The sequence below is a fragment of the Puntigrus tetrazona genome, chromosome 13, assembly GCF_018831695.1.
Source record: "Puntigrus tetrazona isolate hp1 chromosome 13, ASM1883169v1, whole genome shotgun sequence".
NCBI classification, from domain to species: domain Eukaryota; kingdom Metazoa; phylum Chordata; class Actinopteri; order Cypriniformes; family Cyprinidae; genus Puntigrus; species Puntigrus tetrazona.
In genome coordinates, this window is record NC_056711.1 from 7,840,179 (window position 1) to 7,858,430 (window position 18,252).

At 37.1% G+C, this 18,252-nt stretch overlaps 1 protein-coding gene across 1 annotated transcript; it reads left to right on the forward strand.

Annotated features, from left to right (window-relative positions):
* The first annotated feature begins 466 nt into the window (after nucleotides 1–466).
* si:ch211-51a6.2 (neurotrypsin) lies at nucleotides 467–18,083 on the forward strand. The gene is made up of 14 exons (XM_043256263.1): nucleotides 467–995; nucleotides 3,251–3,293; nucleotides 7,026–7,268; nucleotides 9,480–9,618; nucleotides 9,717–9,895; nucleotides 10,889–11,036; nucleotides 12,550–12,728; nucleotides 12,856–12,997; nucleotides 13,158–13,372; nucleotides 14,212–14,353; nucleotides 14,445–14,723; nucleotides 14,827–14,949; nucleotides 15,061–15,341; nucleotides 15,884–18,083. Exons 1-14 carry the CDS (start codon nucleotides 930–932, stop codon nucleotides 16,201–16,203), a joined length of 2,499 nt encoding a protein of 832 aa, XP_043112198.1. The 5' UTR covers nucleotides 467–929; the 3' UTR covers nucleotides 16,204–18,083.
* Nucleotides 18,084–18,252: the final 169 nt, after the last annotated feature.

An 18,252-nucleotide genomic window follows, 5' to 3' on the forward strand; every position in this document is an offset into this window, starting at 1 on the left:
TGAGGTCAAAATAATAATAAAACTGAATAACAAGGAACATATAGCTCACAATTAAAAAAATAAATAAAATAAAATTATATATATGTGTGTGTGTGTATATATATATATATATATATATATATATATATATATATATATATATACACACACACACACACACATATATATACATACATACACACACACACACACACACACACACACATATATATATATATATATATATATATATATATATATATATATATATATATATATACACACACAGACATTTTTACATTTATTTTATGCATGCATGCTCCATGTGAAGTTATTTTGCCTAATCTTTCACTACATCAGCTAAAGCAGTTTTATTTATCAATTTAATTAGTCTCTGTCTGACAAATAAATCTGAAACATTTGTTAGCCTTTTGTAACTGAAGTGTAAAAACTAGTGTGATGTTTAGCCTGCTCGAACGAATGATTACATTCACTTAAAGCATAAGTACATATGGCCATTTTATTATTAGTTAGCGAAATTGCAGAAGTTATACCCCATTGGATTTTTAATTAAAGCCAAGCCCTAGTAACAGATGCTAGTTCATTTAAAGAAATAATTGTTAAGCCGGCTTGCCATAAGGGGCCAACCTCTCTCCACACTGTGATCCATAAATGTTTATGTCCTATAATCATCTGTAACGTGTTACTGTGGCGAAGGCTCTCTTCTTTCAGCGTCACCTCACAGTGAACGTAAACCTCGGTCACATTCAACATGGGAGGGCTGACGGCCGTGTCGGTGCACTTTTAGAAGTTTACACGACGTTTTGTTCTCTCTCATCAATTTAGTCGTTTCTTTTTCCGTGCGCAAACATCTCGAGTCGGAAAGGCGTCGCACTCTCCCCGGACAGAGATGATGGGACGGTTGTGCTGGATGTGCAGTCAATGACAGGATGGATATCAGCGGGGTCCTCTCTATCGCCGCTGTCCTGCGTTTCTCAGTCGTTGTCCACGGCGAGGTACGGCAGCTTTTTTTTGTTGCTTTATTGATTTATGAGTTCACAGCGAGCTGACGAACAGTTGTGATTTATCCTGAAAAAAAAATTACGAATAACTCCTGACGTGAACCCGGGGTTTTAGTAGAGAGGAGTTCGGAAGGCGGCGAAAAACCCGGTTAATAGGCTAAATGTGACTATTTTTTCCCCCCTTAAAATGCATTTTCTTCTTCAAAATGACTAGTTAGAATGGACGTCGACACGGAAATGAATTTTGGTCGATTGTGTTATGACGCTTTTAACTTGCTGTGTGTGACATTAACGCTTTGCATCACGTGAAAGTGTGTGGTGATTGTTTTGGTATTATCTTGTACAGTCATTGTTAATTGTCGTGGCCGAGGCGTACTTTGCCCCGAGTTCATTCAGCTCTATAAAGGATAGAAATAATAACGAGACAATGCGGTGCATATGCATATTTACACGTGCCTTGTTAATATCTCGTTTGGTTTTATTTTTATATCTCTTACTGACCAAAACAAAACAAAAACATTGAAAACCAGCCTAAGTGGTTTTCTGGTTTTAGCTGGTTTAAAATGAGCTTCAGCTGTTCTGTAGCTCTCCTAGCCTGATGAGATGGAAAAGTGGGTGACAGATCAGGCTGATTTAATGTTTGGGCAAGGATGTATTACTAAAATAAACAAAACATTAGTGAAAATTGCAGAATCTAATGTAATAACTTTCTTGGGAAATATACGTGCTATGCCTTGCGTATCATGTGCTGGATCAGAAAACCAAAGCTTTACCCAGTCGTCCTCGAATCATTTTGGATTTAGTTTTTCTTTGTATGTTGTCATTAATTTGCAATATTGTAATTAATAACTAAAATAAAAAATAAAAACATCCTTTCAGTTTTGTCTTGAGAATGTCTTTAGATCTGTTGTACAAAAAACAAGGAGCATAGGGTTTATTAGGACAATAGGACAGTTAATGTTTTATTGGTGTTTTTGTGCGTGTGTCTTTGTTATTTAAGTCTCTTACTGTATCTCATACCTAATCCGTGTTGATGAGACGATGGGACGAGACGCTTGCAGTATAGCCGGGATGAGAGAAAAAAAAGCGTGATGCTCGTTCCCTTCACGCGGTAGCTTTCACGTAATGGCTTGATGGTCATGAAAGTGGTCTTTGATCTCTGCTGAAGTACTACTAAAGCAAAGCTGCTCTGCGCTATTAACTCGTGTCTTTATGTGACATTTCCTCGTCGTAAAGCAAAGGAAACCTTTGATAACCTTCCTCCAGGGAGAAAACCTTTGACTGAGGCTTGCAGCTGGTTACTGGGATCAAAACAAATGGAACAGACTGAAAATAAGGCTTGTATCTCATTAAATAACAACATTTTAAAATCCTAATTCATGCCTAGTTGTCATGCATTTACAAAACGTATCGTGAAAGTTTGTAATACCGTGTCAGTTTCTTCTATATGATATAGCATTTAAATGTAAGGAATTGGCAGACACTTTTATCCACATGTGCAGAAGAACATAAGCAATTTGTCACGGAGCCAGTATTCGATGCCATGTTCATTAGAATGCCATAGAGAAAGCTCAGAGAGAATTTCTTGAAAGTTGTCATAGGGTCAGCAGCTCATTCCTCCAGAGAGGAACAGAAAGGCTTCTGGAAGGTGACTTCATGCCTCATTGTAAACAAAATAGCAAAAACCTGTCTGTGGTACTTTAAAGGGTACCACAGGGTAAAATTTTACCATGATGTTGTTCCAAACCTGTAAAAGCTTTGTTCGTCTTCTGCACACACTTTTAGATGAAAACTGAGAGGCTTACACAGACAGTGTATGCTGCGCAGCTGGATTTTACTGCAAAATGGTCCTAGGGTGACGCAGAGAGACACAGAGGAGAGGGACTGTTGAATAAAGTTATTATTTTGCATGTTCTTTGTGTGCAAAAAGTGTTCTCGTTGCTTAATAAACTTCAGATTAAACCACTGATGGCAGATGGACTATTTTGAGGTTGTGTTTCATACCTTTCTGGGCCTTACAGGGTTATTTACTTGGCAGTCAATGGGACAGTCAAAGGCTTCCTGGTTTTCATCTAAAATATCTTAAATTGAGTTCAGAAGACGAACAAAGCTTTTACGGGGTTGGAACGACATGGGATTAAGTGATTAATGGCAAAATTTTCATTTTGGGGTGGAGTAACCCTTTAAGTGAAAGAAGCGGATAATGGATTGTAAAGTGGATAATAACTGTTCTTATGTTGTCTTTATAGGCAGGACAAAGAGCTGTGTACCTGAACACACTACAGAACTCAGGTAGGCACTTAATTCATTTACAATTATATATCCTTTTTTTAATGAGAGTTGACAGTATACCTGCGTCTCTTTTGTGTAACCATTTGCTTGGGAAATTAAATTATGCCGCCTAATTCAGACACGTACTCATTACGGGTAGCGGCTGAAATGTCACAGTATTTTGTTCTTGTAAAAAGCATCTTTTCCAATGCCAAAACCCACATCCCTTCTTGGCACTATATCTAATACAACATTAACCGAAGCGAAACCACTCGCCTGTCAAGAGATACATTCAACGATGGTTCCCTACGGTTGAGTTAAAGAAATACTCAACCGCAACAATTGCTCCTCAGACAAGATTGCTGTGGAGAGAAACACAATATTCAGTGTGCTTGTAATATGAGCGAAGCACAAACATTTACTGATGACAGTGAATGGACGTGAAACAACTGTGGCATTGATGGGCTTGGAGGAGTAGCTAATTTGAGACTGAACGCCCTGCTGTTTTTTGCTTATTACACGTGTCATATTCATATTCTGTGAACTTTAATGCTTTCCTTATCTTCCAAGCCTGGACAGGTTTGCGCGCTGACGTCCTTAGGGCAGGATGCTGAAATACGCTCAGCCTTTCCACAGAACAGTCAACCTACTCCCAGTTCATGCTGGGGCAGTGTGAGATTCCTCTATGATTGCTTCATCTGTAGACTTATTTTACTCAGACCAGCAGTCTATGCTGTTAAACCTCTTATACTTAGTCTCTTGCGGTACCGCCAGGAGTCTTGTTGGTGGTCTTTATCGTGCTCTATAACCGTAACACCATGGAAAATATGACAGGAACTCTACCCTGATGCTATTTCAGCAAATTGCTTTACTGTATGTCCAGACCGACATACAGCGTGGAACCTGACCTCTCACGAGACGAGGCATGAGTGTGTACAAGAAAAGATTCAGGACTGTTGAACTAATAACCTGGCAGTGTGCAAGAACTGAAACTATTTATAATGTCTAAGCATATTTTATTATCAAATGTTATGGTGTATGGAAGACAGATCGTGCTATTAAAAGAAATAACAAAGATCAAATTTCTTCTCTATGGTTTATGCATACATACATATACATTTTCTCATTTTTATTTATTTTTCATTCAGATAACCTTTGTTAGCATCATATTATCACTTTCCTTATTTATTTCGTTTTGAGCAGGATTTTTGTTGGCTACATTGTCAGATGGCGTCGTCTTCTGCTCCATCCGCCTGATTTAAATCAAAACAGTCATAATGGATGGATGTTTAAAAACGGCTCACGCTGGAAATCCAATACTGTTCTCTAATGATAAACATGCTTTATAATAAGACAGGGAATGATACCGTGTCAGGTCTTTTTTTCGGTCTATTGTTTACAGTTATATTTGGAATAATGGAGAGAGACGAGGAGAGTTTCAGTGATTCTCCAGCTCTAATGTGCTTACCTTGACCATCGGCACTCATCTCTGCTCAGTAATCTAAACTAAAGCAGTCTACACAAGCAAAGGCAGGGTTGGGCTACGTGTCCGCTGGGTGTAGATTCGTATGTGCATGCAGGTGTAAATACTTTTCTGGCATTCCCTCTGCAAGAATCTTGGCCTATAATGCTCAGGGTATGGTGGTCTCAACTCTCTCTCCCTGAGGGTTTAGCACCTGCTTCTAAAGAGACACTGGGGCACGTTGGCCTCTGTTTGATCCTGCACAGCATCTGATAGAGGACCCATAAATTCTCAAGAGCTTTGAGTGAGATTTCTAACATTTATTTGTGGCGGATAAGGTTCTCTTTGGTAAAACTGTAAATTCTTCTCTACACAAACGTTCTGCCTCTCTGTAAACCAAATTGTAAACTAATTGCCTTGAAGAGGGTCTTCTGTTAGAATTCTTTAAAACCTAATTTCATTCCCTTTTTATAAATGCCTCCAAAGCACCCAGTGAATTGACTGCTTTTATTTAAATATTGGTCTCCTGTCTAGGTGGATGGATTTAACATCTGTCTCTTGTTTGCACTTGGACAGTGGGCACGGAGCCCAGTACTTTCTCTCTTCCTGGTCAGATTTCCAGAATAAAGTACAGACTGGCAGCATATGCAGAACAGCATAAGAATGTTGCTACGAAGTTATGAATTGCTGTATTTTTTTTTTCATTTGCTTTTCCAGAACAAGGGTCCAAAAGGGAAGTTCAAAAGTACGGTGTACTAGTTACAAATACATTTCTCTGACAAAATAAAGGAGTTCCAAACAGACCCCAGTGACACCAGCAGGGTGTGGGAAAAGGAAAAAAAACTTCATTAACAGAATGATAATATTGAAATAAATCAATTTAAGAGTTACAGAGGTATAACACAGCATAAAAACAGCATAAATGAGTTAACACATTCCTTAATGATCTAACACAGAAAAAATCTACTTAGTAATTTCTCAATATAAATAATGCCTGCTAACTCACTCAAATGTTGGGACAATGTCAAGTTTTCACCTCTAAAGAACTGATCTCTTTGCAAGAAACATAAACACAGAAACACCCTGCCTTTCATATGAACGTACCCCTAAGAAGGGGGGAAGAAGGTACCCCCCAAAAAGGCAATCATTGGATCTGGAACAATTATTTTTTTTTTTTTACACACTTTTCACTTTTCAAAGCAAATGTCCAAAATTTAAAGATAAATCGCTATATTGAACGATAGTTTAAATATTAAGTAAACATGAAATTGGATTGTCAACATTACTGTTTTCAGGCTGCCTTCAGCTCATAACTTTTTTATTAGAGAATTTTATTAGAGAATTACTCTCACAAGAGACTGCATCATGTAATTGGCTCACTGTGGCCCAAAGTCACAATATGTGTTTGTATTAGTTTTGATTAGAATCAGTTTGAAGAAGGATTCAAGTTCCTGATTATTTGACCAAAAGTACATTAGTAATCAAAATCATTCAATAAGGTCAGTTCGTTTGAAAATATACTTTGTGTGTATTTCTGCCGAAACATCACACATGCACAAGACATTGCTAAACTCTACCTTTAAAAGAAAATATTTTAATTGAAGAATAAAAAAGTCATTTAAAACTATGTAAATATATTATACAAATTATGCAATAATTTAGGATATAGTGTATACTATAATATAATATAATATAATATTTTAATAAATAGTATACAAATATAAAATACATCTAATATAAATAATATTAAATAATGTAATTTTAAATAGTATTCAGTTATTCAATATAATTTGTATTATTTTTATATTATTATAACAATTATTAATATTCTTAGTTTTGTCAGTATTATCATTTAAACACACACACACACACACACACACACACACACACACACACACACACACGGTTGGATGTGTGACTCATCATAGTGGGTCTTCACAGGTCTTGCTATTCCAGCAGCGCAGTAAGCCATCATTAGTGTCTCTCACTGCTGTCCTCACCCTCCGCATCAAGAGGCAGCACCGTAGGGGTTTTCAGTGATAGAGAGAAAGTTACAAAATAAGAAAGCTAATAAGACCACCGTAGGTTTACACATTTAAACTGACACTTTGAGTTAACACAGGGTCACTTTAGGTCATGCTTTTTCATTTTTTCATGCCAAGAATTTTGAAACGAGTTGACCTTTATTTGCCATTGCATTAAAATGTAATTTTTTGCTCTGTCAAGGGCATGCTCTCATAAGTGAAATACTGTATGTTACTAATATCTTTGTGTGTGTGTGTTTCCCCTAGGTCCTCTTTCCTGCTCTGAGGGCTTCACTGAGCTGGGTTATTACAATGGATCTGTGTCTCAGACAGATTCTGGCTCTTCCTGTCTAAAATGGACTGACTTTCCAGACTACATGCTGCAGTACCCCAACCGTGGACTAGGAGACCACAACTACTGTAGAAACCCTGACCGTGAATCCAACCCCTGGTGCTTTTTTAGACAAAAGTCAGGAGCCGTCGGATGGGCCTTCTGCGACTGCCACCAGGGTGAGCCCTCCTGACTGACTCACATTTAGAGATATTTTACAAACATTCAGTTTTAATTTTTTACTTTGAGTTTTGAGGGTAAGTGAGTTCAAAATGTAAAAAAGCCATTTACAAAAGAGCCAGTTATTGTTTTTGTATATTTTATCATTCATATAGAGTCTAGCATGGCTAACCTGTAGACATCAGACATATGCTGTGACCAAATAAGTGATTTTAATTCAATTAAGTTAAATTATACACTAAAGTGATATTAAATGCCCCCACAGGTTGGTACATTTGACAAAAGTATAGGCTAATTCTTAAAAAAGTTTAAATATTATTTAAAACATTTATTTTAGGAGCTAATAAAGCCTAAATGCATTTATTTATTTATTTTTTATATGTAATCTTAGCAAGAAAGACTAAAAATCTGAAATGTAAAAATGTAAAAAAAATGTAAATCAAGTTAAGTTGTACCTTATCTTCTTAGAAAGACTTTAAACGAATATAACATATTACACACTTTAAATAGGGACTGCCACAATAGGGACCTTTTCATATAAAGAGGTGTTAGGATACATAAATTCTATATTAAATCAGCTATCTTTACAATTAAAATGGCTGCAGTGCACACCAGTGTTGTTTTAATATCATGGAGAAACTTTTATATTATATATTAATGTTATACATTAGTTTATAATGTTAGTTGTTTCATTTAGTTATTTTAGTACACCAAGTTAAACTAAAGAAGCATGAGAAATATTGCCTTTTTACATTTAAAATGAGTTTTATTTTCAAGTTTTGTTATGATTTTGTGAACTGTTACAACCTTGGTACACACGTACACAAAAGCAAGAGAAAGACCTGGACTCATTTATCAGCACTGCGTACGCACGGATGTGTGCATGTTTCACAAAAAAATGGGTGATCTGTACTTAAGAAAGTAAGAATGTGTGTAAATATAAGGTCAGAATATAAAACCTGTTCAACACGTTGCCCCTGGTATGTTAAACAATACAGAAAGGTTCTTATAAAAGGCTTAAATTAAGTTTTAGGCGACTTTAGTCTATCCTCGTTTGACCTAAAAAGTCCCTACTGGACCATGTGTTTGTGTTTATTAAGTGGACGTGTCCTGGTGAGTATTTGTGTCATAACTGTCATATTAGTGTAGGTGTTGTACAGACGCTGAGTGATGTTTATTACTGCAGTCCACTGTGTGTCTGTCAGTGAGCTAACAGCAGTCAAGGATTCTCTCTGTCCTCTATTAATCTTCCCCTCTCTATGCTTTTGTAATCAATCAGACTCACATCTCTCATGCTCATTTGTTATTACTGCTGAGAAAGTGTCTTTCTCTGGATCTCTTTGTACTGGTTTGTCATCACTTGGCTGCGTCTGCGGCGTTGAAATCTGTTTGCCTTATCTCTGCGAGCTGTGATTATCTCTGTCTGCCTCTCTCCTCCTTTTCCTTTCTACGTAATAACATTAAACACGGTTACAGACTCAAACAATTAGAGCGTGCATTTAAATTCATGTCTGTGTGAGCATGACGTGTGGCAACAAGATGATAATTTGCGAGACGCCGAGTGTTTCTAATGTGATCGTTCTGTACTAATTATAGAGAGCTGATTCACAGAGTCTGTAAATGTAAATGGGGGAGGCAGGGGTAAGCTGGGCCACTTTTACTCAAGTTGTCCTCTAGTCAAGGAGAAAGAGGATGGAGGTAAAATTTAATTTCGTTTTAGGATGTCTGTTTTCCGCTGAAATGAAAGAAGACAGCATCTGAGGCTATAAAAATAGGATTTAAACGTTGTGTATTTACACAATGTGCCATGTATAAAAATTATTTAAATAACTGGAGAATATGTGCAAGATTTCCCTTTCAAATTAAATTGTCCAAAAAATATTTAGAAATTAACAAAAAAAACTGTATCCCATTGCAATCATTTTGTTGCATATTTTTTCGAGAAATCTTCAGAAACAACATAAATCAGCCAATAAGCCAACCATATAATGAAATGAAATAAAATAAAACTACAATATGTTAGATATGATGGAAAGAGTTATATATATATATATATATATATATATATTTTTTTTAATAATTAAATGCATTATTTAAATATATTTAAATTTAGTTATATTATAAATCATATATAGTTTTATTTTGCGTTTTCATCTCTCTCAAAATTCTATCTCTCTCTTCTTTTTTTATCGTTCCATTTCTCTCTCCAGGTGAGGCGCGGTTGGTGGGGGGTTCTTCAAATAAGAGTGGCCGTCTTGAGGTGTACCTGAATGGCCGATGGGGAGCAGTGTGTGACACCCACCTGACTGATCGAGATGCCAGTGTGATCTGTAGACAACTGAGGCTCGGGTATGAGCTGCACACTCTATTCATTATCAGCTAGAGGCTCTGTACTGATTAACACCCAGCCAGTGCATGTCACTTAATTACCTGCTAACTCCCAACAGTGAAATCGGCACTGCGCTTCGGCATTCCTATTTCGGACCCGGTTCTGGGCTCTTTCACTTTGAACGTCTTGGCTGCCATGGCAATGAAGATTCTCTTCTGAAGTGCCGGAGCAGGAAATATATCTCTGGTGACTGTAACCATGGAAATGAGGCCGGAGTGGTATGCGCAGCACCTGAGGGTAGGTTTGTTTTATTTGAGTAGGTTATTATTATTATTTTAGTCTTTAGTGTTAATATAAATTAGATCCTCATTGATGAATCATTATGATATGATATCTTAATTTGCTGCTAAATAACCTTTTTTATGATTATCATTGTTAAACTTATTCATATTTTTATGAATAGGATTCTTTCATGAACAAAAAGAATAGACTATATTTCAAATAGTAATATTTTATAGAATTATAAATGCCTTTACTGTCTAATGCCTTTAAATGCATGCCAGTTATACAAATATATGTAAGGTGACGTTATTAAGTAATGTGTTAATATCTATTTTTTTATTTCATAACTTTGAGGTCACACATTTTTTTTATGTTTTTGTGTGGCTTTTAAGAACAAAAAGAATAGAATTCTTTTGAAAAAGTAATGTTTTATAAAATGGCTTTATTTGATTAATTAAATGTATCCTATATATATATATATATAGTAATGCAAGTTATACAATATTATCTTTGCCACAGGCTCTCAATTTCATTTCTCAGAATCACAGTTCATAAAGCAGTAGCTGAACTTCCTAGATATCTGCTGATCATACTCTTACAACTATATTTTCAACAGTGTTATAGTGTGGAAAGGCCTTCTGTGAGGCTAAATGAAGACAGACTTCGTGAGAGACAGAAGTAGGGTCATAAACAGTGTGCCTGTTGTAACAGGACGGTTTGCTAGAACAGGGTCAGGTATATTTAGAGAGAGCTGTGAATTATTCACACAGAAACTTTAGGAAGGAGAAAGCAATCTGAGAGCTCTGAGGCTTTGCCAAGAGTCCTTACAGATGTCCCCATCCTTTAGCAAACACACATGCATGCCTCAAAGCACTATGCTATATGTGGGAGACCTGTGCTTCGTGAAAGTGGTTCCCTACTGAAGCATATATAGAAAAGTTTTATTTTGTCCTACGCATCCTCCACTGCAGTGAAAAAATGAATTGATTGGGCTTTTGTTTTGTTTAGGCAATGGTGCCCCCCTGAGGCTCGTGGGAGGCCTTGAGGATTTCGAGGGGCGTGTGGAGGTGTACCATAATGGGAGGTGGGGTACTATCTGTGATGATGAATGGGACGATATTGATGCTGAAGTGGTTTGCCGACAGTTGGGACTGGGGTAAGAGATCTGTCATCATATGTCCTTGTTGTGCTTTTTTTTTTTGCAATGCCAGGGACCTCCAAATATGTGTGCATTTATACAATGTAAAACACTATGATGAAATATTGATTTTAGACCAGAAAGAATGCAACTGTAGTAGTATTAGTATGCGTTGTGGCTTTCCATTTGAAAAACCCATTTTATAGCATTAGGATCTGCACATTGATCTATTGCAAGGTTATCTAATGTCGCTTGAAAGCCTTTGTATCATCGTCAGGATGTTGCTGAGGTTTTTCGGTTTAGTAACATTTAGAAATGCTTTGCACAAATGATTCGACTAAAAGCATTTACGAGAGCCGGGAGACACCGATGATGTCACGCACAAATCAGTGCTGCCTATAAGGACTGTCCTTTTTAAAAACACAAATGCACACACCGGCACAGCGAGTGAACTTTATTAATATAGATGAACGGATGGAGTGTATGAATGATTGATGGGGTGCAGGGATTCACTCCATGAATCTGCAGTGGGATAGGAAGCAACTGATTTTACCCTTCACTATCCGTAACATATATTTTCAGGACATCGATCCTGATTTTGAATGGTTTTGCAATGTAAGTATCATTACAAACTTACGCTAATATAGTACCTTTATATGCCTTTATACCTCTTTTCCCCCTTGTTGTGATCCTACGTGTACACCACTGTTCAAAAGACTTGATAAGCTGTTAATGCTCTCATTCAGCAAGGATGCATAAAATTAAACCTTGTATTCATCACAGAGCCCTGCAATATAATGTATCATGTTTTTTTAATGTTTTCAATATTGATAATATTAATAAGTTTTTAAGTTCCAAATTAGCATATTAAAAGGATTTCTGAAGGATCAGGTGACAGTGAAGACTGGGGTCATGAAATTCAACTTTGCAATATATTACGTTTTAAAATATTAATTTTAAAATAATACTTTTAAATAATCTTTAAAATTATTAATTTTGTTAATAAAATCATTTTGAATAAATAAGCCTTTCCGTATCTCAGCCAGATATTGTCCTATACTAACAAACCGTACAACTACTACTTAAAATATTGAGAAAAATTGTTATGGATTGTCCAAAGAAAAGTTCTTAGCAATGCTAAGAAAAACATATTTTTGTTTTGTTTAAAGTAGAAAATTTACTACACGATCTTTACTTGATACCCTAATGACTTTTGGCATAAAAGAAAAAATTTGGAAAGTATAAATTTGACAATGTTTTGTTGGCGTATGCTAAAAATATACCTGTGCTACTTATGACATATATTAACTTATATTATTATTATAGATATTACATATATTAAAATATACATTTTTAATTGTATTCATATTTCAGAACATTCTGTTTTTACTGCATTTTAGATCATCGTTTTTAGATGTTCATGGTTAATGTAAAGACATCATTCAACATCTTACCAACCCCAAACTTTAAAGGGCCACGTATCTTAACTGTTTTGCACAGGAATGAATCCCAGTCGTGTGTTTATTTTCAGGGGTGTACCAAAGGCGTGGACATGGGCACACTTTGGGCAAGGCACTGGGCCTATCATGTTGGATGGAGTGCACTGCACAGGAAATGAACTGTCTCTGGAGGAATGCCCTCATGCTTCCTGGGGCCAGCACAACTGTGATCACATGGAGGATGCTGGAGTCTCGTGCAACCCGTTTACAGGTGAAGATGACAGAAGTTATATTCATGATAACACATTAAAATACTTCAGTGACCATAAAGCTTTTTACTTTATCATGAGTGTGCATGAGTGCATTGACTGAACGTAGACATGCTGATGCTGCTGTAGATGGAGTGTTGCGTCTAGTAGGAGCTGATAGCCCATGGGAAGGACGCCTCGAGGTTTATCACGCTGGAGAATGGGGCACAGTGTGTGATGACAGCTGGACCGGACGTCACGCCCAGGTGGTGTGTCGACAGCTGGGTTATCGGTAAGATGTGTTTTTGACTGGTTGACAACGTAATTCTCGAATGTAAGCATATAACGTGCTACTCGGAAGTTTTTAATATAAGCAGTGCTTTTGAAATTTGACCAGGAAGTTTTATTTAGCTTTCTGCTCTGTTACCGCAATACTGCTCTTTGCCCAACAGAGGGCGAGCTGAGGTGGCTCCGGATGGGATGTATGGAGAGGGTACAGGGATGATCCTGCTGGACGAGGTGACATGTGAAGGGGGAGAAAGCTCTTTGCTGGACTGTGCTCATGGTCAGTGGGGGCAGCATGACTGCTCTCACAGTGAGGATGTGGGCATACGCTGTGAAAGAGAAGGACAGAACAATGAGATCCCTGAAGTGGCTCCTGCCACAGGTCTGTCCATGTAAAAACTTTTAGTAGTGTTATCATCATTATGTATGCACATTATATATATATATATATATATATATATATATATATATATATATATATATATATATATATATATATATATATATATATATGTGTGTGTGTGTGTGTGTGTGTGTGTATGTATGTATGTATGTATGTATGTATATATATATATATATATATATATATATATATATATATATATATATATTATAATACACAATGTGCACCATTAATACAAAAACAGATCCAATAACTTCTTCAGGGTTTACACTTTTCATTATCATTGATCTTACACATCAGTCATTTGTAATTTACAAGGATTTAAAAATATTATTTACTTTTTTTAATTATTAAAGAAATAGCAATTTCTTACCTAATAAAATATGTTTGATCTTAACATAACTATGAAACTTTACATGACTTAACATTTTATGTTGATTTATCATGACACTTTCAGGTCTAGAAATCAAACTTAAGATTTTCTTTTATATCCAGGTTTCTCAAGACCATGGTTCTAAATAAAAATTGCTGAGCCCCTACTGGGTCCCGGCTCCTCGATTTAAATAGACCATTTTTAATATTAACAGTATAATGTGATATGTAATATGTAATTTAAAAGACAGGAATTAACACTTTAATTATATATATATATATATATATATATATATATATATATATATACACACACACACACACACACACACACAACATCACCCTTTAAAAAAGGCAAGGAATTTACACTGCTACTTTTTTATTCTCAATCATATAATTCACTGCTTATTCTGGTATACAGAGACCCATCTTTTCTGTGGTTCCAGGTCCCCTGGTGAGGCTGGTGGATGGCGAGAGCCGTAAGGAGGGCCGCATAGAGGTGTTTATTAACAGCCAGTGGGGCAGTGTGTGTGATGATGGTTGGAATGACATCAACGCTGGAGTGGTCTGCAGACAGCTAGGATTTGTGTAAGCATGTTTCATGTGTTCAAAGAAGATAAAAACACCTCTTAACACTGTCAGTCACTTATTTGTTTCTCTTCCCCCTTTTCAATTTCAGCGGAGTCTCGAAGGCCCGCTCCATGGCATACTTCGGTGAGGGTCAAGGGCCCATCCATCTGGATAATGTAAAGTGTGTTGGGACAGAGGTTTCACTGGGTGAGTGTTCAGCTGTAGGCCTGGACGCCCACGATTGCAGGCACAGTGAGGACGCAGGGGTCATCTGTGACTACACCACTGAATCCGTAAAGTACAGAAGCATGAACAAGCAGGAATGTGGTTTGAGACCCAACACACAAAGACGCAGGAGAAGGATCATTGGAGGAGACAAGTCTCTTCGGTAATGAACATTAGGGTTTATTTGTTCACTACCTTTGTAATGTGCATTGTATTTATTAATCTCTGTTTTAATTGTTTAATGACCAACTGTGATTGTCATTTAGGGGAGACTGGCCGTGGCAAGTATCTCTGTGGCTTAGGTCTCAATCGAAAGGCACCCATCCACTTTGTGGGGCGACTCTCATCAATTCCTGTTGGGTCATTACTGCTGCTCATTGCTTCAAGAGGTGAGATACAGACTACACTGACATCTAGTGGATGTACAGAGAATGATAAACTCTATTCATGACAGTTCGGCAGTAAAGAAACATGCTGTGCATAAACATCTGTTTTCTCAGGTTTGGTTCAGACCCTTCCCGGTATGTGCTGCGGCTCGGTGACTACCACACAGAGGAGAGGGATGACTTTGAGCGCACTCTCTCTCCTGAGCGCATCGTGATCCACGGGAAGTACCACAGCCAGGGCTGGGAGTATGATATTGCCTTGCTGAAGCTGAAGGGGACAGATGGGAATTGCGTGGCCTTTAACCCGCACACTAATGCGGTTTGCCTTCCGCCTCAGAGCAACAGGAGGGGCAAGAGGCCTATCGCCTGTGTTATCACCGGATGGGGAATTACAGGTACTGCATACTCAAACACATTTAGAGACATACATGACGGCTAATGGTTTCCTACTGGGATGGAAGACATAGGCTAATAGTTGTGGGTAAAAAGCTATATAAATATGTATTATTATTTACAAATCAAATGCTTTTGCAAATACATATGCAAAAAGGATATTTTAAAAATTGAAATACCATACTGTTCAAAATTGGAAGATTTTGTTCACTCCAGTCTTCAGTGTCACATGATCCTTCAGAAATGTCATAAGTAAGTAACATTTCATACAGCAGTTATGTTGCTAAATATTTTTGTAAACACAGCGATACATTTTTTCAGGATTCCTTGATTACTAAAGTCCAGCATTTATTTGAAATAGAAATCATTTGTAACATTCCAGATGTTTTTTACTCCATAAATGTCCATACTTTAACTACTTGACACATTCTTTATAAAAAAATATATATATTTTTTTTTTACATACTTCAAAAAGGTGTTTTAAAATACAAAGCTCTTATAGGCACCATTCTTTCTCTATTCTCTTCCCCGTATCTTGCATTAGACTCTGAGTACTCCCGAACGCTGCTGCAAGCCTGGGTCCCTTTACTGCCCTCCTGGAAGTGTAAAAAACGGTACGGCAGTCGCTTCACCAGCCGCATGTTGTGTGCCGGCAGCTTGTCGAACCATCGGCGCGTGGACAGCTGTCAGGGTGACAGCGGGGGGCCACTGGTGTGCCAGGGCGAGGCGGGCCACTGGATGCTCACAGGAATCATCTCCTGGGGACACGGTTGTGGTGACCCTACCTATCCCGGTGTGTACACGAGGGTCGGTCGGTTCCTGAAGTGGATAGAGAAAGTCACGCACGGCACCGGGAAAGTGTGACGTTACAGCGTTAACATTAAACCCACTCACAGCATATATGTTATGTAATGCCTATGAAGTGATCACCAGCTGGCCGTTAGGTTTAAAGCTGGTTCGATCCTGTTTTATGTGTTGCACATTTTACTACTTGCACCATGCCGTTTCAGTTCCATTTCTGCACACTTGAAACATTCGTGAACATGCACAAGAACATGAAGCCGCGTGTTTTAAGAGGGACAGCTGCATTAAGTGAGTGGAGTTTTGCGGGATTGAAAGGTCTTCATCGGAAAAGCCTTTGTAAATAAGTCATTTTGCACTAATCTGCATGCCATATAAATGGAGCATCTGTGGGAGGTCTGTGTTCTGGTCTGGCTCTCCTGGATCAGCTTCTTAAATCAGTTCACACATTGCACTTGAATATGCTATTTTATTTTTTGTTTTTTAGTTCTGTGATTTAATTGAGATAAGGAACGGCATGCTTATATGTAAAGATTGATCAACATTCCTCTCTTATGTTGGTTATTTGTACTCTTGTCGTAGGTTTATTGGGTACGACTACCATTATTCAGCTTTTAATTTCATTTTTCAAAAAAGCAGCATCAAAAAAAAATTGTATGTTCATTTTATTTAAACATATAACAATTATTACTTTTTTCTAAAGCTCCTACCCAACAGATAATGTGATGATGTAAGTGGTATGAAGTACTGGACTGTTAAACAGCTGGATGTTATGTAGTCTCTGTAGGGGGATATGGTGACGGACAAAATATAAGAGCCTTAATTATATATATAAAAGCTTTTGCTTTCACTTGCAAACATCTTATGTTTCCCTTTGAAACTTTGCTTGTGCTTGACAAACGTTTGGGGTTTTTTTGCAAAGTTTTACGTTTCCTTGTGAAACTTGGCATTTGCTTGCTGAACTAGTGTTTCTTAAAAAAAATTTAGGTTCACCAAGAAACACAATATTGGCCACGAAAACACCGCGATGGAGGTAAAACTATAGATTTAATGTTTAAGCGAATGCAAAGTTTCTTGGGGAACACAATACTTTTTGTGAAAGAATGCAGAAGCTTTGCAAATTATTGCCAAAGCATTAAATGTCTTTTTTCCTATTATCACTGTGTTTCTAGTTAATAGGAAGTATTGGTCGTTAAACTAAAGTGTTTCAACTAAGCACGGTTATTTCACACATGGTCAAAATCTGCTGCTGAGTGATCTTAAGTTACATTTGCCTCCTGCAGTGTTCACCCTTTTCCGTAGACAGGTGTTTATTCATGTTTAATGTTGTATTTATTTACATAAGAAGACGACGCAGGCTTGCACATTCATTGTTTCTTGCTTTGGACAATGAATTGAGCTAAAACAGTGGCGTTGTTTTGTTCCAGTTGGTGTCCCATTCAAGAAATCCTGAAATTAGACATGGACAGAAAGAAGGTCTCTTCAGTAATTAGTCAAGTTTACAAAATTCCAAATACAATTCCATGTGGTCCGAATCGTTCAAATGATGATGCTTTTGTTCTTAATGTTCTATTAACAGTCTGTTAATAATCAATCCCAAACAGAAACTTTGATGTAATTATGTAAAAATGTAAAGGCTTCTAATATGCCATATTTAGCCTTGGTTAAAAACTGTTTTAGCAAAACTGTGAATAGTCGGATGTTTAGACACCACGATGGAAAACTAGATAAACTGATTCGAACACATAGACTTGTCCCCTCAGTGTTATTTATTTATTTTTTTGTTCTGCCAAATGGTGATGGGAAAGCAAAAACAAGTCGGTCAAAAATGCAGTGTAATATTCTGGCATTGTGATATTAATCTTTTTATGTCCAACCCATTGTGATTGTAATAAATGTTGAAAATCGGCATTGAAAAATAAAAGATTTGTTTTGCAAATATATCAAGACTGTCTTTTGATATGGCTTAGGTGGTACTAAATGAAAACACGCATACGCAAGTGATGTCCACTAGAATGGACACCGGCTTTGAAAGGGTTAAACAAAATCCACTGTTTGCGTGATGCCAACAACATTAAACGCTGGCTTGCATCGCTCAAAGTTCAAAGAAGC

Bases quoted from the DNA above. Each gene is read 5' to 3' on its own strand.
- si:ch211-51a6.2 (XM_043256263.1), top strand. From the start codon at position 930: ATGGATATCAGCGGGGTCCTCTCTATCGCCGCTGTCCTGCGTTTCTCA. The intron at 14,354-14,444 runs GTAAGCATGTTT...TTTCAATTTCAG, and splicing joins TGCAGACAGCTAGGATTTGT to CGGAGTCTCGAAGGCCCGCT. The intron at 15,342-15,883 runs GTACTGCATACT...ATCTTGCATTAG, and splicing joins CACCGGATGGGGAATTACAG to ACTCTGAGTACTCCCGAACG.